This window comes from Staurois parvus, unplaced genomic scaffold (assembly GCF_062004578.1).
Source record: "Staurois parvus isolate SC_StPar_1 unplaced genomic scaffold, SC_StPar_1.0 ptg000207l, whole genome shotgun sequence".
NCBI lineage: Eukaryota > Metazoa > Chordata > Amphibia > Anura > Ranidae > Staurois > Staurois parvus.
In genome coordinates, this window is record NW_028318003.1 from 5556296 (window position 1) to 5582305 (window position 26010).

The 26010-nt window shown below is 42.8% G+C and overlaps 1 protein-coding gene and 1 long non-coding RNA gene across 3 annotated transcripts in view; one reads left to right on the forward strand and one right to left on the reverse strand.

Moving 5' to 3' along the window:
• LOC149461226 (uncharacterized) overlaps positions 1-6766 on the forward strand; it is a 47743-nt gene extending 40977 nt beyond the window's left edge. For both annotated transcript variants that reach the window (XM_089678563.1, XM_089678562.1), the window contains one exon: positions 105-6766. Coding sequence is in view for 1 of the 2 variants with exons in the window: in XM_089678562.1 (XP_089534688.1) it covers positions 105-326 (222 nt within the window). In the remaining variant the exon portion in view is untranslated. The remainder of the gene's footprint in view (positions 1-104) is intronic.
• LOC149461227 (uncharacterized) lies at positions 2650-25762 on the reverse strand. The gene is made up of 2 exons (XR_016312892.1): positions 25614-25762; positions 2650-2815 (listed from the first exon to the last, which is right to left on the reverse strand). It is a non-coding gene; the product is annotated as an uncharacterized LOC149461227 (long non-coding RNA).
• Between the last annotated feature and the right edge of the window lie 248 nt (positions 25763-26010).

Below are 26010 nucleotides of genomic sequence, written 5' to 3' on the forward strand. Positions count from 1 at the left end.
AGCAAGTTGAAAAGGTTTTTCCTATACATTTTTGTTTAAGATGTATGTACATGTTAATTTTCAATTATATGTTGAGCGCTGTTTTTTTTTTTTTTCTCTGACAGATGTATGGAGAACATTGCACAGAAATATCAGATGGTCACGAGTACCTGAATAATTGCTGCTCCCATGAGGAGGACTACTTGGATCAGTTACATCCTGGTTATGTGCCACTCTCATTCTTCATGCAGGACTCGCATGGCCGACAGGCACCAGAGTCTACCTTCTGTTACCCTGCAGCCGGCTCACGGGCACCATATGTGTGTCCTAAAGAGCAATATGTTTGAATGTGTTCACCTGCAGGTACCCGCATGCCAGATCCAGTGACCTAGTTCCATTCAGTTTACCCGTACTCCCTAGACAGCGCCTTCCCTCAAAGCCTGCCCTCCTTTACTTTTTGCTGTCAAAATGGCAAATGCCAAGAGATGGGGTTGCCTTTCTGTGGCGTGTCTGAAAAAGGACCGCAGTGTTCTAACCTAAAATGAACACCTGGTGCGTGGACATGTGAAAATGTTCAATTACAATTGTAATTAGAGATGATTATGGATTTTAAACTACTACATTTCATTGGGAAAAAGTAGGACAAAGGGACTGTATCATTTACTGTATATTTTAACATTTATGTTTTACAAGTGTTGTTAATTCTAGTTTTCCTGTTGTTTCCTTTTTTTTTTTTTAATTTTACAGTCCTTAAAATCTAACTATACTGTATATTGTATTTCCTCCTACTCCTACCCAAAAATGACATATTTCTTTCTACCATGCAAGGTCTGCACTGAACTTTCAAAAATATATCTGTACCTGTTAAATTGTTTAACACAGTTTTGTATTGTTGCCAAACGTGTGTCCTAAAGCTTTGTATTGAAAGTTTATGCTGTGAACAGCAATCAAAGTTATAAAATGTGTGCTACTAAAGTGTAAGCTGTAAAGAAAGTGAAGTATCCAAGCAAAAATGTAGCTGCTTGCATCATTACGATCCAGGGGCGGACTGACAACTCATGGGGCCCCCGGGCAATAGGGGATCATGGGGCTCCTGTGTCCTTGCCCAAACTCAAAAAGGCCTATGAAAAAGGTACCAGGGGAATTTAATGGGGCCCCCTACTGACCCCGGGCCCTCGGGCGGTGCCCGAGTTTCCAAATGGTCAGTCCGCCCCTGTTATGATCAAGATGCTGACTAGTGGTAGCAGTGTGCCATTCCTCAAACCACCCTATCTCCACCACCGCCCCTTGGTCAATTGTCAGCTGTCAGGCTCAGTAAACGTTTTCAGCACTGGATAAGGCAGCCCATACATTCATCTTCTTTTTTTTCGTTCAACCAGCGGGTAGAAAAAAATATAATAATTTGATTCCTCCCATCCATACATTCGTTGTGGATGGGTGAATCCTCCCACTGTGTCTTCCTATACTGACAGCATGGAGACTTCCCCACAATCAGAATACAATAATCAGAGCTGCTGGCTAAAGCTGGCGGCACTGATAGATCTGGAAAAATCCAACATGCCGGTTATACAAGTCAACCAGTAGATTTCATTACATATTTTGATCAATGTATGGTTGGCTTAAGGCCAGTTGCTTCTGCTATTTCAATGCAAAAAAATTGCAAAATAAAGCCATGTGTTCTCTCAAACCACCTCAACTCTACTCATCCCTTGAAATCTACATAATTAACCCCTTAATGCTAGCACTCCCAGCCCTTTAAGAGGTTTATGATGCCGAAAGGCAGGGTGGGATTTCTGATCATGGGACTGCGGTGATTGGCTGCCACGGCAGTTACATGATCGGAAAGCTCCAATTGTAAGTAGAGATATGGAGCTTTCCATTAGCCGCCAGTAACTGTGCTAGGAGTGAACAGGGCACGGTCTTGGTACAGTTCTGTTTATATTCTGGTACACATATATGCAGCCTTTCTGTGTTAAGGCCCACACCCCGAGAGGCCACATATATGCGTACCGCTGACATCAACAGGTTAATAAGCAAAAAAAAACAGTTCCTAACCAAAACAACTGAGTATCATATAACACCACCTGTTTTAAAGGGGAGAACAATTATGTGCCTAAATGTGTTCCTTGAGCCCCCTGAAAGGAAAGTAATTTCTTTTTCTTAATCTCCCTTTCTACTTCTAGTGTAATGTGGTATTTGTTCCGAAGGCTGGCCATACATTATGCAAATTTCTTTATTCAACATTGGTTTGAAGAAAAGAAAATTGCTCAATTCCCCTATCAACACAGTCAGTGTTGATGGGGGAATCCCACCCACTAAGCCATTGTTTTTTAACAGTGGAGGATTCCCCACAGTCAGAATACAATGATCACTGCTGGCAGCTATATCCACCAGCACTGATCATACAATAGAAACCTGACAGGTTGGTTGTACTGAAGTTGATTGATAGATCAGCCTGCCAATAGATGGATCGTATTCAGCTGGATCCTGCGGAACCAGACAAATTTCAATCCATCTATGACCAGCTCACTATCCCCTTGGATTTCCTGTGGAAAACCATTCCTGAGCTAATCCACGTTTACTAAATTGATGCGTTTACAGTTTTTTCAAAGGTTTAATGGGTAAGGATAAACAACTTAAAGTGGAATTAAACTCTCAACTCAATCAACATTAACTATTTTAAATCTTTATGCTGCGTTAGTAAACAGATAGGAAAGTATAGTATATTTACTTCTTTAAATTGTTTTTCCATTTCTTCATATGCTTCCCGGTTTCTGGCCTAGGCAAAAAAATATCATACATCCCAGGAGTCTTCATGGGCATTTTTTTCTTTCACCTGGAGGAGGAAAGAAGGAGCTTTCTTAGTTAAGCACACCCTCCTGTCTGCATGCCTGAGCTAAGGGCAGATGGATTACAGGACATATATGTTACATGAAGCATCTCTTTTTACTCAAGATGGCTGCAGTTAGAAGTGCTAAGGTGTGTATTTCAACATAATCTCTCTACAAAATAAATCATGAAGACATGGATGGATGGGTGAATGTGCTTTGAATATTAAAAATATATTAAATAGAATATTCAATTTGTAGTGCTCATTTACAGTACCGCTTTAACACATACTGGCACATAGTTACATAGTTAAATAGTTAGTCTGGCTGAAAAGACAAAAGTTCATCCAGTTGAACTATTAAAAAAAAAAAAGTTATAATCCTATACCCATAGAAGATCCAGAGGAAAGCAAAAAAAACCCCCGCAAAGCATGATCCAATTTGCTCCTGCAGGGAAAAAATATTACTTTCTGATCCCCCGAGACGCAATCGGATATTCCCTGGATCAACTTTACCTATAAATGTTAGTATCCAGTTATATTCTGTGTATCCAAGAAAGAATCCAGGCCTTTTTTAAAGCAATCCACTGAGCTGGCCAGAACCAACTCTTGAGGGAGTTTATTCCACATTTTCACAGCTCTCACTGTGAAGAAACCTTTCTGTGTTTGGAGATTACATTTCTTTTCCTTCAGACATAAAGAGTGCCCCCTTGTCCTCTGTGATGACCTCAGGGTGAATAACTCTACACCTAGTTCACTATATGACCCACTGATGTATTTATACATGTTGATCATATTCCCCCTTAATCTCCTCTTCTCAAGAGAGAATAAATTCAGTTCCTCTAATCTTTCCTCATAGCTGAGCTTCTCCATGCCTCGTATCAGTTTAGTTGCCCTTCTCTGTACTTTCTCCAGTTCCCCAATGTTCTTTTTGTGAATTGGTGCCCAAAACTGAACTGCATATTCCAGATGAGGTGTTACTAATGATTTGTACCGGGGTAATATGATATCTCTCTCTCTGGAGTCTATACCTCTTTTAGTACAAGAGAGGATTTTGCTCGCTTTAGAAACTGCAGCTTGGCATTGCATGTTATTATTAAGCTTGTGAGCTACCAGAACCCCAGATCATTCTCCACCATTGATTCCCCCAGTTGTACCCCCCACAGTATGTATGATGCATGCATATTCTTAGCCCCCAAGTGCATAACTTTACATTTATCAACATTAAACCTCATTTTCCACATAGTTGCCCAATTAAACAGTGCATTGAGGTTGGCTTGTAAGTTGGAGACATCCTGTAAGGACGTTATTCCACTGCACAGCTTGGTGTCATCTGCAAAGACTGAAATGGGATTTGTAATCCAAGACCCTATATCGTTTATAAATATATTAACAAGTAAGGGTCCCAACACTGAACCTTGGGGTACACCACTGACAACCCCAGACCATTCAGAGTATGAATCATTAACCACTACTCTCTGAATATGATCTTTTTGCCAGTTTTCTATCCATTTACATACAGATTTTTCCAAGCCTGTAGACCACCACCACCCCTCTGTCCAAGTATACCATGTCTACCACCACCCCTCTGTCCAAGTATACCACGTCCACCGCCACCCCTCTGTCCAAGGTTTTGCTCGCCTCCTCATAAAAAGAAATCAGATTTGTTTGACAACTTCTGTCTTTCATGAATCCATGCTGTCTGTTGCTTAAAATATTTTGTTCCAGCAAGAACTCATCTATGTGGTCTTTTATTAAACTCTCCAGTATCTTCCCAACTATAGAAGTTAAACTAATAGGTCTATAATTACTTGGTAAAGATTTTCAAGTATTGGCACCACACCAATCCAGTGGTACTATGCCAGTCATTAAAGAGTCCCTAAAATTTAGAAACAATGGCTTTGAAATGACAGAGCTCAATCCTTTATACAGTATATATCAGGGGTGGACTGACAACTCATGGGGCCCCCGGGCAATAGGGGATCATGGGGCCCCTGTGTCCTTGCCCAAACTCAAAAAAGCCTATGAAAAAGGTACCAGGGGCATCTCATGGGGCCCCCTACTGACCCTGGACCCTCGGGCAGTGCCCGAGTTTCCAAATGGTCAGTCCGCCCCTGGCATATATATATATATTCCCTTCTGGCCAGCAGGAACAAGACAGACCCTGCTCCCTGTTGGAAATGTGACACAAGCAGGCCTCACACCAGTAGAATTTGATTCAAGAATGTTAATTTTTAGAATATTTATTTGATTTTCTATTGGTTTTTGACCATAATGATGAGAAAATTTGAAAGGGGCAGGATGGAAATTTTTTTTCGAAGCAACATGAATTGAATTCTAGACATGTGCTTTTCAGTAAGTTACAATTCATTTTTCAGATGATAATTATATTTTCAGAGATTCGGTTGTATGCAAATCTCCAAATGGACATAGTATTGAATGTCAACAAATCCAAGAAAAAGCTCTAATGAAATTAACAAATGCATTTGTTTCATTCGGATGACATCACGTGATGCAACAATAGTTCGGGCCCATGGGGAAATTAATTCAATTTTTGAATTTGTTTGTTAATTTGGATTTGGATAACGAATGAATCCAAATTTTGTTCCATTCATAATTGTGTTGCACATGGCGCCAGTCAATATTGTCCAGTCAACTCATGCTAATTCTCTTGGCAGGTTGGACTAGAGTCTAAAAATATTGAATCCTTCAGATTCAAATCCATCCAACTCGATAATATATCAAATACATAGTAAAAACTGTAGAATTGTTGGAATCCACTCAGACCAATGAATATACAAGAGGAATTCCAATGATACAAAACAAATTCCGAAAACAAATCAGACCAACATAACAAAATTAAGTGAAATGAAAATACCTGGTGTGGCCATGTCTATTGAATTCTACCTCTGCATTTGAAAGAGGGATAGAGCACTGCACTCCAAGAAAGCAGACCAGATGGAAGGAAGGTGAAAGTGGCTTCAGCCTGACTCCATCAAGGCCACGTCCTCTAATGTGTTTCGCCCCACCCACAGGGCCCAGTCATAGAGGTGGATACCTATAAATGTGGTTTTCATTCAGGAAAAAATCATATATATTTTTAATGAAACCTGTTTATTATGTCTCGGGTTGTATTCGAATAACAGGTCTGGATTAATTTTTAAGGGCTTTCGAACAAAATAAGTTGACTCAATGATAGCAAGAAAGAACATTCTGATGAATTATTTTTTTATGAATGTTTGAATGAAAATCTAACTGTGTATGGCCAGCTATAGATATTATTCCTATTCCCCATCTGAGAAGGGAGGGGGTTATGTATATAATCATTTGGTACATAATGAACTCCCCTCTCTGCCAGTGTATAGAATGATACTTGTAGGACCCCCAGCCCCTTAGCTATAGGCTAGGGGGAGTTTCTTTTTTACAATAAAGAAGGCACCTACCTCCTGGCAGATTCTGCTTCAATTATGATTTTTGTTTTAGTTCCCCTTTTTACTGTTTTTGTGATTAGCAGATATTTTTTGGTGTGACCAGTAGTTAGGTCATTAGGTAGTTATAGTAGATGTAATACTGTGGGCTGCGTGGCAACACTTTCAATAAACTGCCTTTGGTGCACAGCCACTACTCAAGCTACATTGTCAAATACAGAACATGAGAGCAAAGCAGATGCTGGCACTTAGCTTTTACTAGGTTTTAGCACCTCTATTTAATTCAGCTTCAAAGGCTAAAAACGTATAATAAATTATTTTTGTATGTGATGAAAGCACAGTTTTCATCAGGATTCGTTTAGAAAATGTTTTTTTCTCCTATTGATTAAAAGTGTTAGGGCTGCAGAAAAGTTATGATAGGCAAATGTTCTTAATCCTGTGTAAAAAAAAAAAAACAACTATTGTATATCAAATCTATGCCTTTTCTTTATAAATGTGTGTTGTCTGGAAATAAACACATTTTATCACATGATGTGCTCTGTAATGCATTGCTTATTTTATAGACCACTGAAGTTGAACTCCAAGCTTATGTAAAAGATACAAAATAATACAGCTCTGTATTGATTATTGATTATTAATGTAATTTTTAAATGCAGATAGAGCTGACAATCATAGGAAATAATTAGGAAATGACATTTCACACATATTAGACACATTACATGAATTCATGATTACTGTTGTGGGTTTAGTAACACTTTAAAGAACCTGGAGGAGATCAGCAGCACTGAGATACTAATAAGCATGAAAAAAATGTGAAAGCAGTGTTTTAAAAAATGGCCATTGTTTATGATATACAATGGTTTAGCAAACGTAACCGGTTGCCGACCAGCCACAGAACATATACTGCTGCAGGGTGGCACCGCTGCGCAAAATCACGTGATTTTGCATATCGGGTAGGGGGTGCGCGCGAGGCGTGCGACCGCCCTACCCACACCGCCGATCACGGCTGCGGGTGTCAATCACCGGGTCCTGGCCAGTCATTTCAATTGCCGGCAAACAGTGACACAGAGCACAGTTGCATTGTTTTCAATGCAGCTCTGCTCCCTGTCAGTTCCCAGCTCACTGTCACGGAGAGCAGAGATTAGCTTTCTGGGACAGCTTGCAACAGTGAAGTACACAACTCCACTCACTAGTAAAACACTCCCCTCACACAGTTAACCCTTTGATTGCCCAAAAAAGTCAACCTCTTCCTCCCCAGTGCCATTAGTACAGTGTCAGTGTTTTTTTTTTTTTCACTGATCACTGTATTGGTGCCACTGGGGATGTCAGTGACCCCAAGTCAGTTCCCTCCCAGGGTCAGAATGTCCGCTGCAGTCCCGCCATAAGTCGCTGATCGCCGCCATTATTAGTATAAAAAAAATTAAATATTCAGTATATATACCGCCATTTGTAAATGCTATAACTTTCACGTAAACCAATTAATTTACACGTATTTGGATTTACACGTATTTACACGTAAGACATGTCACAGAATACGTTTTGGCCGAACTTTATGACAAAATTTGATTTTTAAATTTTTTTACTTGACATGTTTTATAGCAAAAAGTCCAAAATATTTTTTTTTCTCAAAATTGTTGTTTTTTTTATAGCGCAAAAATAAAAATACGTCCAAAAGAAAGCTCAATTTGTGGTGAAAAAAAGATGTAAATTTCATTTTGGTGCAGCATTGCATGACCGCGCAATTGTCAGTTAAATTAACACAGCGCCGTAACAGAAACCGCTTCTGTAACCGCTTCCTGACTTCCCTATAGCAGAAATACTGCTAAAGGGCGGCGCAGGTGCGCAAAATCACATATATATATAAGTGATTCGCACTCCCGTGGTTTTCAAGCCCCTCCCAGATAATGTCAGATTGCCCGTCAGTACACCAGTCATCTCATCACATTTAACCCCTTGATTGCCAGGAACACGCTCATACACAATAAACCTCCATTGCTAGTATAGTGTCTGAACGGATCAATATCTTTGATCAGATCAGCACTATACCAGCGTACACATTAGTATAGTGTCCCCAAAAATGCAGCATCAGCAGGATCAGCTCCGACACCTGCGTTTAGCCCCTACGGTTACTTCCCCTTTCTCCCCCAGCAAGTGCAGTGTCAGTAGGTCACTGTCACTTGATACATTGCACACAAAACCACAGGTTGGCAGAATCAGGCCTGATCTCTGTTAGCACTTGTCGGTAAATTTTGATGACTCTCATATGCAGCAGAGTGCCAGTACTAGTGCTGCTCTACCTTTTGGTGAACTGGCGAGCACCAGCGGTCTAGTACATCCTGGTCTTTCACATACCTCTTAGATTGTAAGCTCCCAGGATCAGGCCTTCCTAACCCTCTTGTATTGAACTGTATTGTTGCTGTATTGTCTCCCGTTATATTGTAAAGCACTGAGAAAACTGTTGACGCTATATAAATCCTGTATAAAAATAATAATACCAGCACTGCAGTATGACTTGGTGACGTGGCGAGTCCCATAAGTGTAGTACAAGCCAGTGCGGTGGCGAGCACAAGTATTGCTCGGATGCCCAGACTACATGGGGAGCAGTGACAAGATAGTTTGGGACTTGGTGTCATCCTTCTCCATATGTGGTACCACTTATACGTGGACAATTGTTATTGAAGCGTGCCACTGTTTAGATATTTGTACAATCTTGGAACTGGTGCATGTGGCAAAGTGTGACCTAATGTGTGCCCACCATTAGAAGTGGGTGGATGCAGTGCGGTATATTCCAATGGTGGGCATACCACACACTTTTTCTGGCAGAGATTTCTTCTCTTTTTTTCATTCAGTCCATAGGCTGCATACAAAAAAAAGAAAGTAGCATATACAGTAATACCTCGGTTTACGAATGTCTCTGTTAAGGTAATTTTCGGTTTACGAATGAAAATCCATTGAAAATAATGCCTCGGTTTACACATTTTTTATTAATTTTTTTCACAATACTAAGTGTATTGTGAAACTGAAGCTGTCAGTTTCCTGGAGCTAAATGATACTTTGTATATTTTAAGAAACTGAAAGGAAACATTGTATCTTTTAAGAACCTGAAAGGAAACATTGTATTTTTTAATTTGGGGAAATAAACTAAAAGAAGGGTTCTCTCTTTCAGCTGGAGGGGGAAAGTGACTGCTGAATTTCTGAACTAATGTATAGTGAAGGGGGAAAAAAATGGTAATTATATTTAAAAACTGGCACCTAACAGCTGAGTGAATTGTCTGCAATTAATTTTTTTTTTTTTAATTACCAGCAATCCTTTTACATTCATCTGTCAGTGGGGAGCCCCACTGACAGCTGAAACATTAACACATGGTTGTCACTACTAAAATACTGCATGAGTTAATAAAATAACTCAGGCAGTATTTTAATAGCGTTTCCTGTTTTTCTGACCTTCTGAACAGATTAATTGGTTTTCAATGCATTCCTATGGGAAACAGTGTTTCGATTTACAAATTTTTCGCTATATGAAAAGTCCTGCAGAACGAATTAAATTCATAAACAGAGGTACTGGTACATCACTGGATTTTGAATGGTTATACCAGGATGATGCCTACAGCTGCAGGCATCACCCTGGTATCATTTTTTTTCAGCCAGCGATCGACTTTCATGTAAAAGCAATGCTAGTGGCTAATTAGCTGCAGAATTGCTTTTACAAGCAGCACAAGATGATGCCCCCCTCCCCACTGCCTTCCACGGCCTTCTCGGGCAGTCCTGTGCCATGGGGGCAACCTGAGAATGCAGCTGGTGTTTTTGCTAGCTGACCATAGAGCTATATGGAGACAGAATGGTGCCAATCATCTCTATAGTCTAAGAAATTGGAAGCTACGAGCATTTCATCAGGATATAACAGCTCCATTTGTAAATTGGGAAAGCATCTGATCTTGGTTTGATTACATAATGTAAGGGCAGAGGAGATATCTAGAGTCTGATAGAACCCAGATTTCTCAAAAAAGAATATATGACAATGCCCATTGAAGTTATAGGGGATATTTGCATTCACTGTTATAGCACTAAAAGTGATAAAAAAAAAGTGTAAAGATAATACAAAAGATCAAAATAACTTAAAAAAAATTACCCTCACCCCCTGCGCACACGCGCATCTGCATTCGTGAGCACTGACCCTGTGCCAGTATGTAAACAGAAATTGCACCATGCATGTGAGGTATCACCACGCACGTTAGATCAAGGGCAGTAATTCTAACTCTGTAAATCTAAAATGGTAGCTTGTAAAGGCTTTTAAACCGCTGCCTATGGATATTAAAAACGTATGCAGTTTGTCGCCATTGCACGGAGCATGCATAGTTTTAAAGCATGTTATTTTTGGTATCTATTTACTCGGCATACCATCATCTTTTATAATTAAACCAAATAATTGGTCAATATTTAGTGTTTTTGTGCATTAAAAGCAAAAAAAGTTTTTGTTTTTTTTAAATTGCGTTTGAAAAATTGCTGCGTGAGTACTACAGTTGCAAGAAAAAGTATGTGAACCCCTTGGCATTTCATGGAGTTTTGCATGAATTGGGCATAAAATGTGCTCTGAACATCATCTAAGTCACAACAATAGAAGAACACAGTCCGCTGAACATAATACTACACAAACATTAGATGTTGCCATGGTTTAATTGCACATAACATGTAAACATTCACAGTGCAGGGAGGAAAAAGTATGTGAGGCCCTAGCTTGATGACTTCTCCCAGAGCTAATTGGAGCCAGGAGTGAGCCAACCTTGACTCCAATCAGTGTGATGATATTGGATGTGTTGCTGACAGCTGCCCTGCCCTTAAAAAACACACATCTGTTTTGGGTTTACTGGTTTCAAGAAGCACTGTCTGATGTGAACCATGCCTCACAGAAAAGAGCTCCCAGAAGACCTACGATGAAGAATTGTTGACTTGCATGAAGCTGGAAAGGGTTACAAAAGTATCTCCAAAAGCCTTGATGTTCATGTGTCCACGATAAGACAGATTGTCTACAAATAGAGAAAGTTTAGCACTGTTGCTACTCTCCCTAGGCGTGGTCGTCCTGTAAAAATGACTGCAAGAGCACAGCGCAGAATGCTGCATGAGGTAAAGAATCCCAGAGTGTCAGCTAAAGGCACAAGCAGGGTGCAGGGAGGCCGTTTTTAAAGGACCACCCAATCCTGCAATGCCACCGTCCGGCCATTTATATGCAACGGCCAGTCGGGAAGTGGTTAAAGGGCTTTATTTACTCATTACACTTCCTGACTACCTATCACAGTTTCGGAGGCCCTGAAATGCCAGGATAGCACCAAATCCCCCCAAATGACCACTTTTTGGAAAGTAGACACCCCAAGGAATTTGATCAGAAGCGTAATGAGTATTTTGCAGATCTCGTTTGTTGCCACAAGTTTTTGAAAATTGAAGAAAAAAAACAAAAACATTTTATCTTTTCTTTTTTATATTTCAAAACCTTGTGAGATCTGCAAAATACTCACCATGCCTCTTTTTAAATTCCTTGGAGTGTCTACTTTCCAAAAAGGGGTAATTTGGGGGGGTTTGGTGCTATCCTGGCATTTCAGGGCCTCTGAAACTGTGATAGGTAATGAGGAAGTGAAATGGGGAAGTTACGCACCTTCAGGCTTTCAAAGTGGTCATTGGATTTCAGGCACCTGTATGTGGCTAGGCTCCCAAAAAGTCTCACACATGTGGTATCCCCATACTCGGTAGAAGTAGCAGAATGTATTTTGGGGTGTAATTCTACATATACCTGTCATGGAAATTTTCTATTACAGGTTATCCTTTAAATGTGTCATATATTAGTGTTATTCATATGTCTCTCGTGTGGCTTAATTAAAGCTCTGAAGGCTGCAATTAGGCCATGCGCATTTACAATGTATATATTACAGTACTCAGCTCGGTAATGGATGAGATGGCAGATCTGCGCCTATAGACCGGCGTGTATGCCACCACGGCATTCGATAGAAATGCCGCCGGCGGTAGGCCGCGGGCCTGTATTCACATATCAGCAGCATAGTACCACATGGACTTCGTATGGCCAGGCGCCAGGCAGTGCGAACTCCGCGTGTAGGCTCATGTACATCTCTACAAGCCGCTAGCGACCTGAACTGTATCTGGATGGATGTGTTTTAATAAAGATCGTATCAGGCCCATTCAGATACAGACTGGCACTGTTTAATCTAAGGGATGCTTGTACAGACAATGTACATACTGCTGGGAGCTGATAGCATGTAAATAATGTGAAACTCGCTCTCTGAAGCGAGCTTACAAGGGAGTACAGAAAAATTGGAAAAACTGTTTTTTAGTATAGGTTAAGAGGGAACTTTGCACTCCGAGCAGGATGGACATTCTCGTGTATGGACACTCCCTATACATTGTTCTGTGGGAGGGGATTGACTTGGCCCCGTGCGGGGGGGTGTTTTGTAAGATAATAAAAACAGGAGTCTGGTGTTAGACCCAGGCACAGTGGATTCCAACTTTAACCTGGGAGTATCGTCTGATTTATTCCTGGATTACTGGAGCTCCATTTCCCCACATCTCAAAAGAGCTAAACCTTTGCACACCGGTTGGAGGCGCAGGAATCGTGGAGCTAAGCTGAAGTCGCGGTTAGCGGAGGGCGCAATACGGTTGCAGCGAAGTTCGCACAGCTTTATGAGGGATTGCTGCACATCCAACTGCGGGCACTCACGGTAAGGAAAATTCATTGAAAGTGAATTTCCAAGACATACCCATGGCTTGTGTGAGAAATATATAATTTAAATGACAACTTTGTGTAAAAAAAAAAAAAAAAAAGTTTTTGTCATTTTCCAGAATGGAAAAAAATAAGTCTTCCATGGACTCAATATGCCTCTCATCAGATAGCTTAGGGTGTCTACTTTCCGAAAAGGGGTCATTTGGGGGTGTTTGTACTGTCATGGTATTTTAGCACCTCAAGGAATGTGATGGGCAGTCAGAAAGTAAAAGCTGTGTAAATTCCATTATCTATACCAGCGGTTCTCAACCTGGGGGTCGCGACCCCTTTGGGGGTCGAACGACCATTTCCCAGGGGTCGCCTAAGACCATAGGAAAACATATTTCCGATGGTCTTAGGAACCGAAACACCGCTGCTCTGTCTCGCGATCTGTGGGCGGGATGATATGCTGCCCCTGTAACCTGGCCACACCTCCGGGATCACTCAACAGCTCCGCCTCCTCGCCGCTGATTGGCCTCCGGAACTGTAGCTCAGGAGAGGCACACAGGCGGCCAATCACCGGCGAGGAGGTGGAGCTTGAAGAGGAGGAGCCGAGCGGCAGAGCGTGCAGATCGAAAAAGATCGAGGGAGCTGCAGGACCGAGTGAAGAGGAGAGAGGCCAGAGAAGGAAGACAGCTGACAGGTAAGTGCAAATTTTGCTTCTGCAGGCTGTAGATGGGAGAGGGAGAGAGCGAGCCCAGGCTGGAGCAGGGGTCAGCAAGGTAAGTATCATTGGTGTCAGTGGGAGGAATAGTGCCCCATCATTTGTGTCACTAATACCAACGATGGGGCACTATTCCTCCCCCCACTGACACCAACGATGGGGCACTATTCCTCCCCCCACTGACACCAACGATGGAGCACTATTCCTCCCCCCACTGACACCAACGATGGGGCACTATTCCTCCCCCCACTGACACCAACGATGGGGCACTATTCCTCCCCCCACTGACACCAACGATGGGGCACTATTCCTCCCCCCACTGACACCAACGATGGGGCACTATTCCTCCCCCCACTGACACCAACGATGGGGCACTATTCCTCCCCCCACTGACACCAACGATGGGGCACTATTCCTCCCCCCACTGACACCAACGATGGGGCACTATTCCTCCCCCCACTGACACCAACGATGGGGCACTATTCCTCCCCCCACTGACACCAACGATGGGGCACTATTCCTCCCCCCACTGACACCAACGATGGGGCACTATTCCTCCCCCCACTGACACCAACGATGGGGCACTATTCCTTCCCCCACTGACACCAACGATGGGGCACTATTCCTCCCCCCACTGACACCAACGATGGGGCACTATTCCTCCCATCACTGACACCAACGATGGGGCACTATTCCTCCCCCCACTGACACCAACGATGCGGCACTATTCCTCCCCCCACTGACACCAACGATGCGGCACTATTCCTCCCACTGACACCAACAATGGGGCACTATTCCTCCCACTGGCACCAATGATAGGCACTATTCCTCCCCCTACTGACACCAATGATAGGCACTATTCCTCCCCCCACTGACACCAACGATGCGGCACTATTCCTCCCACTGACACCAACGATGGGGCACTATTCCTCCCACTGGCACCAATGATAGGCACTATTCCTCCCCCTACTGACACCAATGATAGGCACTATTCCTCCCCCCACTGACACCAACGATGGGGCACTATTCCTCCCCCCACTGACACCAACGATGGGGCACTATTCCTCCCCCCACTGACACCTACGATGGGGCACTATTCCTCCCCCCACTGACACCAACGATGGGGCACTATTCCTCCCCCCACTGACACCAACGATGGGGCACTATTCCTCCCCCCACTGACACCAACGATGGGGCACTATTCCTCCCCCCACTGACACCAACGATGGGGCACTATTCCTCCCCCCACTGACACCAACGATGGGGCACTATTCCTCCCATCACTGACACCAACGATGGGGCACTATTCCTCCCCCCACTGACACCAACGATGCGGCACTATTCCTCCCCCCACTGACACCAACGATGCGGCACTATTCCTCCCACTGACACCAACGATGGGGCACTATTCCTCCCACTGGCACCAATGATAGGCACTATTCCTCCCCCTACTGACAGCAATGATAGGCACTATTCCTCCCCCCACTGACACCAACGATGGGGCACTATTCCTCCCCCCACTGACACCAACGATGGGGCACTATTCCTCCCCCCAATGACACCAACGATGGGGCACTATTCCTCCCCCCACTGACACCAACGATGGGGCACTATTCCTCCCCCCACTGACACCAACGATGGGGCACTATTCCTCCCCCTACTGACACCAACGATGGGGCACTATTCCTCCCCCCACTGACACCAACGATGGGGCACTATTCCTCCCCCCACTGACACCAACGATGGGGCACTATTCCTCCCCCCACTGACACCAACGATGGGGCACTATTCCTCCCCCCACTGACACCAACGATGGGGCACTATTCCTCCCCCCACTGACACCAACGATGGGGCACTATTCCTCCCCCCACTGACACCAATGATAGGCACTATTCCTCCCCCCACTGACACCAATGATAGGCACTATTCCTCCCACTGATACCAATGATGGGGCACTATTCCTCCCACTGACACCAATGATGGGGCACTATTCCTCCCACTGATACCAATGATGGGGCACTATTCCTCCCACTGACACCAATGATGGGGCACTATTCCTCCCACTGACACCAATGATGGGGCACTATTCCTCCCACTGACACCAATGATGGGACACTATTCCTCCCACTGACACCAATGATGGGACACTATTCCTCCCACTGATACCAATGATGGGGCACTATTCCTCCCACTGACACCAATGATGGGACACTATTCCTCCCACTGACACCAATGATGGGGCACTATTCCCCCCACTGACACCAATGATGGGGCACTATTCCTCCCACTGACACCAATGATGGGGCACTATTCCTCCCACTGATACCAATGATGGGGCACTATTCCTCCCACTGACACCAACGATGGGGCACTATTCCTCCCACTGACACCAACGATGGGGCACTATTCCTCCCACTGACACCAACGATGGGGCACTATTCCTCCCACTGACACCAATGATGGAGCACTATTCCCCCCACTGACATCAATGATGGGGCACTATTCCTCCCCCTACTGACACCAACGATGGGGCACTATTCCTCCCCCCACTGACACCAACGATGGGGCACTATTCCTCCCCCCACTGACACCAACGATGGGGCACTATTCCTCCCCCCACTGACACCAACGATGGGGCACTATTCCTCCCCCCACTGACACCAACGATGGGGCACTATTCCTCCCCCCACTGACACCAACGATGGGGCACTATTCCTCCCCCCACTGACACCAATGATAGGCACTATTCCTCCCCCCACTGACACCAATGATAGGCACTATTCCTCCCACTGATACCAATGATGGGGCACTATTCCTCCCACTGACACCAATGATGGGGCACTATTCCTCCCACTGATACCAATGATGGGGCACTATTCCTCCCACTGACACCAATGATGGGGCACTATTCCTCCCACTGACACCAATGATGGGGCACTATTCCTCCCACTGACACCAATGATGGGACACTATTCCTCCCACTGACACCAATGATGGGACACTATTCCTCCCACTGATACCAATGATGGGGCACTATTCCTCCCACTGACACCAATGATGGGACACTATTCCTCCCACTGACACCAATGATGGGGCACTATTCCCCCCACTGACACCAATGATGGGGCACTATTCCTCCCACTGACACCAATGATGGGGCACTATTCCTCCCACTGATACCAATGATGGGGCACTATTCCTCCCACTGACAACAACGATGGGGCACTATTCCTCCCACTGACACCAACGATGGGGCACTATTCCTCCCACTGACACCAACGATGGGGCACTATTCCTCCCACTGACACCAATGATGGAGCACTATTCCCCCCACTGACATCAATGATGGGGCACTATTCCTCCCACTGACACCAATGATGGGGCACTATTCCTCCCACTGATACCAATGATGGGGCACTATTCCTCCCACTGATACCAATGATGGGGCACTATTCCTCCCACTGATACCAATGATGGGGCACTATTCCCCCCACTGACACCAATGATGGGGCACTATTCCTCCCACTGACACCAATGATGGGGCACTAGTCCTCCCACTGATACCAATGATGGGGCACTATTCCTCCCACTGATACCAATGATGGGGCACTATTCCTCCCACTGATACCAATGATGGGGCACTATTCCCCCCACTGACACCAATGATGGGGCACTATTCCTCCCACTGACACCAATGATGGGGCACTATTCCTCCCACTGACACCAATGATGGGACACTATTCCTCCCACTGATACCAATGATGGGGCGCTAGTCCTCCCACTGATACCAATGATGGGGCACTATTCCTCCCACTGCAAAATTACAGTTCTGAAGTAGCAACGAAAATAATTTTATGGTTGGGGGTCACCACAACATGAGGAACTGTATTAAGGGGTCGCGGCATTAGAAAGGTTGAGAACCACTGATCTATACCATAGTTTGTAGATGCTATAACTTCCACACAAAGCAATAAAAATACACTTACTGGGATTTTTTAACCAAAAACAGGTAGCAGAATACATTTTGGCCTAAATATATGACAAACTTTTCGTTATTTTGGATATTTTGTATGACAGAAATGAGGAAATATAATTTTTTTCAAAAAAAAACATTTTTTCTCAAAACTTTTTTTGTTTATAGCACCAAAAATAAAAAGCACACAGGTGATAAAATACCACCAAAAGAAAGCTCTATTTGTGTGAAAAAAAGAACATAAAATTCATTTATGTACCATATTGCATGATGCGCATTGACCGCGCATATTGCATGACCGCGCAAACTAGTGCAATGCTCTATAGCAAAAAAATGGCGTAAATTGCAATATCTATGCCATAGTTTGTAGACGCTATAACTTTCACACAAAGCAATCAATATACACGTATTGGAATTTTTTTACCAAAAACATGTAGCAGAATACATTTTGGTCTAAATTTATAACTATTTTTTATAGCCGAAAGTAAAAAATATAATTTTTCTTCAAATTGTTTGGTCTTTTCTTGTTTATAGCGCAAAAAATAAAAAGCGTACAGGTGGTCAAATACCACCAAAAGAAAGCTTTATTTGTTTGAAAAAAGGACGTAAATTTCGTTTGGGTGCAGCATTGCATGACCGCGCAATTATCAGTTGAATTAGTGCAGCGCCGAGTAGCAAAAAGAGGCCTGGTCATTAAGGGGGGTAAATCCTAAGGAGGGCAAGTAGTTAATGAAACTTAGTTTTTTGTTTTTTTTTTATTATTACTATTACAATACAGAATTTATATAGCACCAGCATTTTGCATCTACTTCAGCAATATGCATATAATTTATCTGGTGAACAGCAAGCCAAACAGTAATTACATAATTATTGCTATGGGGACAGCTACTACATTGAGGTTCCATTCACACTTCACATAGTGGGAACTCGCATTCAGACTCACAATTTTGTGTGGGTGATTTTTCACATGATCACGCATAGGGTAGTCTGTTTACGTCAATGGACTGTTCTATGCATGTTTGTCACCCAAAAGAAGCTCCTGCTGTTTTTTTAATGCAGTTTTTAACCGCTTCCCATGTGCCCTATAGCAGAAGTACTGCTACAGGGCAGCACAGGTGCGCAAAATCACGTATATATAGGTGGTAGGAGGTGCGCATGAGTCCAATGCATGCCCTACCTGCACCATTCATAGCCTCAGCTGTCAATCACCGGGTCCTGGCCAGTGATTACTCGGTGGTGCCTAGTGATTTCCGAGCATCTCCGATGGGGGGGAGGAGAACTGTTTGTAAACAATACAGATCTCTCCCGTCAGCTTCTGCTCACTGCTTTGCATGGCTGTGCACAGCACTGCCATGCAAAGCAGTGTGCTTACAGTGAAGCACACACATAGCACACTATGTAAAATGGCACACAGTTAACCCTTTGATAGCCCCACACGTTAACCCCTTTATTAGTACAGTGTCAGTGCTTTTTATTAGCACTGATCACTGTATTGGTGTCACTGATGATGTCAGTGACAAGTCAGTTCCCCCAAGTGTCAGAATGCCCACCGCAATCCTGCTATAAGTCGCTGATCGCCACCATTACTAGTAAACATAAAACATTACAAAAAATCCCAGTATATATACCGCCAACGTGTATTGGGATTTTTTTTAGCAAAGATATGTAGCAGAATACATTTTGGCCTAAATTTATGATGAAATTTGATTTTTTTTCATTTTTACTGGACATGTTTAATAGCAAAAAGTCAAAAATATAGTTTTTTTTCTCAAAATTGGCGGCCTTTTTTTTTTTATAGCACAAAAAAATAAAAAAAGGAAAAGGCAATCAAATACCACCAAAAGAAAGCCCTATTCGTGGGAAAAAAAGGATGTACATTTCATTTGGGTGCAGCATTGCATGACCGCGCAATTGTCAGTCAAAATAATGCAGCGCCGTAACGCAAAAAATGGCCTGGTCAGGAAGGGGGGTAAATCCTCTGGAGGGCAAGTGGTTAAAGGCATATTTTGACGTAGTTGTCACACATTCTGTTAATCAACAATCCCGGCAAAATCACACTGCATTTGGGGTGCTATTTAAAATAATAATAATCACACATTTTGCAGAGATTACCATGTGATTTAGATTGCTGGGAAGAATCATGGCGTTTCCGCCCGCGATTCAAAATCACCAGGTATGAATGGGGCCTTATGGCTGTATTGTTTAGAAGAGGATAACCTGGCTATCCATCCAACACACAATGGCATGAAATGATAGCAGAGCCTATCAAAGTTGTGCATGTCTGCAGGTTGACTTAGACACCTCTCAAGGTAACAAGTCTGAAAATCTTGCAAAATTGTGTTTTTCAAAACCCTAAACATCATTTTAAAAACTAGCCAGACCATGTTTCTAAAAGAAACTCTAGTTAGTTTTTGACATCACTTGTCGATGCCTGGAGACATCCATGTGCCTCTGTAACCATGATTAGGTGTGTGTGCTGCCTAAACATCTCTGCCATTCATCCTCAGTGCTGGAAGGACTTATTCTCAAGTGGAGCAGTCATTGCTACCACCCTTAAAAGCAATCCATGGTATGGTGGATTTCTTTTCAGAGAGCTTTTTCCACGTGGCATATGTTGCCACTCACCGCCTATTTAAACCCTTAGGCTTATGCATACAGAGCTTAAAACACCTGATTTTTTAACGTGTGACATGTTTGGTATCTATTTACTTGGTGTACCATCCTCTTTTCTATTTTACCAAAACAATTGGGTATTATTTTATGTTTTTGTACATTAAACTTCATTTAAGTGTAAGAAAGTAGAGAAAGACAGTGCACAGGGAGGAAATAGTAAGAACAACCACTAGCACAAACAGGACTACCTTTTCAGTAGCAATAAGTCAAAAAAAGTGCAGCACTAAAAAAATATATCAAAGAACAATAAAATGGTGGAAAAAGAAAACACTTTTGCATTATACTGGATGGGAATAAACAATGAGTGACTTGAGTGAACAAACAGCAATGTGTAATGCAATAAGTGAAGCTCTCTATGACGGCACTATATTAAAGTGAAAAAAACAATAATATGCAAGTGTATAATGTGACGCTGAGGTTGCAGTGTAATGGTGACAAATATCGTGACTGTAGTGATACAAATCAACAAATGCAACAGAATGAAGCAAATCTGAACAAATTGCAAAACCAATAATCAATAGTGTGAATAGAGTCCAAAAGAAGATCGTGACATCCAGTGATATGTGAATCTGTGATAAATTCTTCTTTATAATTCACTCACCAGAACCGCATAAAAAATGCGCATAGAAAGCAAAGGTGATGATATCCTCCAGAACAGGTCAGCCTATTTCACCGTCAGGTACAGATATGAAGCTGTCATACATCAGAAATGGGAGATGCCTCCAAAAGGAACGTATGTACTTGACATGAAAATTGGCCACACCTTGAGGGGAAAAGCTCATAAAAGAGCCCAGAGAGAGAAAACTCTAATGGTGTAGTATTTTTATTAAAAAGATGAAAGCATCCATGTAATTTGGCGCTGTTCCAGGGGCAGACACCATTTTAATGTGTGACATATCTATTCACTTGGCGTACCATCATCTTTTATATTTTACCAAAACAATTGGGTATTATTTTGTGTTTTTATACATTAAACTTCATTTAAGTGTATTTTATCCAAAAAATAATGTTTGAAAAACTGCTGCACAAATATCATGTGACATAAAAATATGCAACATTCACCATTTTATTCTCTAGGGCTTCTTCTAAAAACAAATCTGTAATATTTGGAGGTTCTAAGTCGTTTTCTAGCAAAAAAATTATGTTTTTTTACATGAAGAGGAATGCCACAATCGGCCTGGACTGGAGGGGGACAAGCTGACAGTAGGAGAGAGTTCACCTGACCAGGCTGTTGCTGGTCTTTCATTGTCCAGTCATAAATGACTGAATCCAGCTAAATATAACTAAAAGTCATTGAAAAACCAGTAGTTGTCATTATTTGTAATTTGGTTTTAAAAAAAGGGGCTGCTCAGTCTTAAATGCCCCGGCCTATTTTTTGTCCCAGATCGGGAGTGCATTCTATAATTTTTCAACTTTAAAAACAGGCAGATCCCTGTTTTTACCACCCTTGACCGCCCACCTACAAGAGAACAAGGTGTCCATAAGGTGAGTATTCATTACCGCAGTTGTTGCAATTTTAAAACAATATGTTGAGTTTGAGAGGCTCCTGCAAAACTCTCCCATGTAAGTGAATAGAACCATGCTGTAACCCTCTGATATCCTAAAAAACTCATTTCGCTCTCCTCTGAAAAGCAATCCTCCCACATCACTTTCCAGAGAGCAGTTAACACTGCTGCAAGTGTGGAAGGAGCCTTATGCCCCATACACACAATAAGAAATTCATCTGAAAATTTTCGTACAAGGACAGATCGTCCAATAATCGGATCGTTAGTATACAGCTTTCGAGAGCCAATCACAATTCGTGCAAAAATATCCAAAGGGACAAGTACGAAATTTTTTCTCGTACGATACCAGATTGTACGATTTTCATGTATTCAGTACAGTAGTCAACCGAAAAATACAATACAAATACATGACATCATTTTCAAATTCTTTTCTTTTATACGAGAATTTTCATATCTGTAGTAACCTTTCAATTTCGATGTGAGACTAGCAGGTGAAAAAAAACAGACGATTGTTCGTCCGATATTTTCATAGTGTGTACAGGGCTTTAATGGGTCACGTTTGTCAGTGGTGTTGCCAACCGAATGCAACAGGGGGTTTATATTTTGCTGTGGCCACAAAACGTTGCAGCCACAGAATGTATACAGCCTTCAGGGGTCTTTGTTTAGGCAGGTGGTCAGGGAGAACAGTATAACCACCTCAATCACTTGCTTTTACTGCCCCCCCTGGCACAGGTCTGAATGAGCCCTAAGAGCTGATCTGTATGTGTGTTTCCCATCCATGCTAATGTTAAACTGTCGTAATAAACACTCTACCACCAAGATAGAATAAACTGTAAAAATTGTTCCTGTAGCTACAATAAAGCTATGAAAAGAACGCTAGATCTCCACTTTACAGTTTCTTGTAGAGACTCCACAAAGTACCTAAGTGCTCTGAAATGCAGTAACCTACCTGTTTCTGCTCTGCCCACCCGTTTCTACCTTTTGAGCCTCACTATAAAGTTGCCACACACAATGATGGCCCTGTAACAATGCATAGGAGGGCTGGAAAAGGCTGGCGACCACAGATTCACTTTTCATACCAGAATACCTTGGTATATGGAGGTCTCGAGATGAGCTACAAGACCATGGAATGTACACGCAGGCATAATCAGTTCTGGAATGCACTATTATGTCAATTTCATTTTGATATCTTCACTGTAGTCCCAGATTCACATTACAATATGGCTGAGATGGGTGTTCACACAGCTGTACCAAAAAGGCGAGGTTTATTTGGCATTTCATTGATTGTTGGATTATTCAACTCATTTCTAGTACAACAGCACCATCTAGAGCATCCAAGCATTTGCAGGATGATATCAACTTTATACCGCACTCTAAGGGCTCACATGGCCATTTGTTTACTTTCTGCACGAAAAGCAGATTTTTGCTAATAGTGTGAAATATGCGCCTAAAGTATTTATGTTTACACGCATTTTGGGAATGACTTTTATAAATGCATGTACATGTAGATACATTTACAAGTGTACGCTCAAAAAAATCTGCAGATATGTATGGTCTCAGACACTACTGTGTCCTACTTTTTGTAAACAAGGCACACATTTTCCTTTGAAGACACAGCTACGTATATAGCCCCATTGATTCCTATAGGCTGTGTTTAGATGGGTACAAAACTATACACTGTACGCATCTAAATATGGTGTTTTAGGCCTGTGTGAATGAACCCTATAGAAAAAATTCACAGATAGTGGGAGGTACTTGGAAACTACCTAGAATCCTTAGTAAACAGGGACTGTGAACCAGTTGCTGGGGGGTTCTCACTGCGGACAAACACCATCACTGCACCCAGCTAAAGCTAACCACGTTTCCGTTTATGCGGAAAAAAAAACAAAGTAGGAATGAAGAATGTATACTGCTGTCTGAGTATAAAACACTTGAGAATTGATCATCCATAACTTTATGACCACTAACAGGTAAAGCGAATAACATTGATTATCTCATTAAAATGGTATCTAAATGTGGGTGGGATATATTACGCAGCAAGTGAACATGTTGTCCCTGAAGTTGATGTGCAGGGAAAAAAAAGCTTTTCAGTTTGTTGTCTATGGGGCGCGTAGCCACAGACCAGTCAGGGTGTCCATGCTGACCCATGATCACAGCCAAAAGAGCCTACAATGGGTATATCAGCATCAGAACTCGACCATGGAACAATAGAAGATGGTGGTCTGGTCTGATGAATCCCATTTTCTTTTATATCATGTGGATGGCCGGGTGCTTGTGCATTGCTTACATGGGAAAGAGATGGCAGTAAAATGTTTTGGACTATGTTCTGCTGGGAAACCTTTGGTCCTTACATTCATGTGGATGTTACATGACATGCACCACCTACTTAAACATTGTTGCTGACCGAGTACACCCCTTCATGGAAACAGAATTCCCTGATAGTGGTCTCCTTCAGCAAAATAATGCACCCCACCACACTGCAAAAATGGTTCACGAATTTGAGGAATACAATGAGCTTGAGGTGTTGATTTCAAATTTTCCAGATCTCAATCAATCTAGCATCTTTGGGATGTGCTGGAAAAACAAGTCTGATCCATGGAAGCCCTACTTCACAACTTACAGGACTTAAAGGATCTGCTGCTGACAGCTTAGTGCCAGATACCACAGCATACCTTCAGAGGTCTAGTGGGGTCCATGCCACAGTGGGTCAGGGCTGTTTTGGTGGCAAAAGAGGGACCTAGTCAATATTAGTTGGGTGGTCAAATTGTTATGGCTGATCAGTGTATATGGACAGACATTCTATGCAGTGCTGGGACAAAGGAAGGGCATAAGGGGTGGCTGCCCCAGGCACAGCAGTATATTGCATGGATTGTATGAACAGAAGTTCCTTCCATTATAAGGCTGATGGGACTAGTGTTAATGCAGTGCTAGAAGTGGCGAGGAGAAGAGCATAAAGCCTGGAGGAGGTGCGGGTTGTGCTCTCTCTCCCACTCCTTCTTGCTGCCAGTGCAGCACTCCTGTATTAACAAGTTGGCAGTGGTGTTCACAGGAATATAGGAACGAGGCACTGGAAGGAGGGAGAGAGAGGGGTAAACAAGGTGACCCATCACCAGGGGCGGACTGACCATTTGGAAACTTGGGCACTGCCCGAGGGCCCTGGGTCAGTAGGGGGCCCCATGAGATGCCCCTGGTACCTTTTTCATAGGCTTTTTTGAGTTTGGGCAAGGACACAGTGGCCCCATGATCCCCTATTGCCCGGGAGCCCCATGAGTTGTCAGTCCGCCCCTGCCCATCACTTTTCCCTAACCTGTACAGCTACATACTCTGCTCTGACTAGCATTTGTGCTGTGCGTTTTGGCTCTGGCACAAGATGACCAGGAGAGGCAGAGAACACAGCAGGAAGGTCCCACAGCATTATATACCTCCAGGTCCACTCAAAACCTGATTGACAGATCTGGAGCTCCACAGTGATCTTGACAAACAGATGACTGATAATGTGGGATATTCTAAGCTCCCACATAGAGGGGGGGTAGCAATTTGGCATCCTTGCCCTGGGCACTGGCTGACCTTGTCTTGCACTAATTAAATGCCTAGACATAGCATTCTAGTTTAGGGCCTCTAACACGAAAAATATGTGTGTCTGCATTACTGCATTACAGCAGATATTTTAGAGGCTTGAAAACAGGTTTTAAGGTATATGCACAAATAATCACTCAAATCTCCTAGAATCGGTAATATGTTGTGCCAATTCAAAACTAATTTTTTATATTTTTAAATCTGCATCTTTCATTAAAATAATACCTGGTTATCCTGGTATAGGATGACAGCATTCTCCCAAGTCTGTGACCGTGCCGAATGCATCCCTGATGGAGACTACAAGCAGCCACGCCAACACACATTACACAGTTATGGTCAACCAAGAAGATGATCCAAAGACATGAAGACATGGAGTGGCTGAAAAAGACTGAAGGAGATTAGCTGCAGTGCAATGTGAAAAAAAGATAAAAATAAAGTTAAAAACAGTATTTTAAGAAAAAAAAGGCAATAGTTCATGGTACACAGTGAATTTGAATTAGGAAAACCATAAAATAGAAGTTTATGTATGGCAATTTTTACATAGTTACATTGGTCCAGCTTGAACCTATGATGTAAGTTTGTACGTGCCATACCTGTGGGAACCCTCTAGAACAGTGGTGGC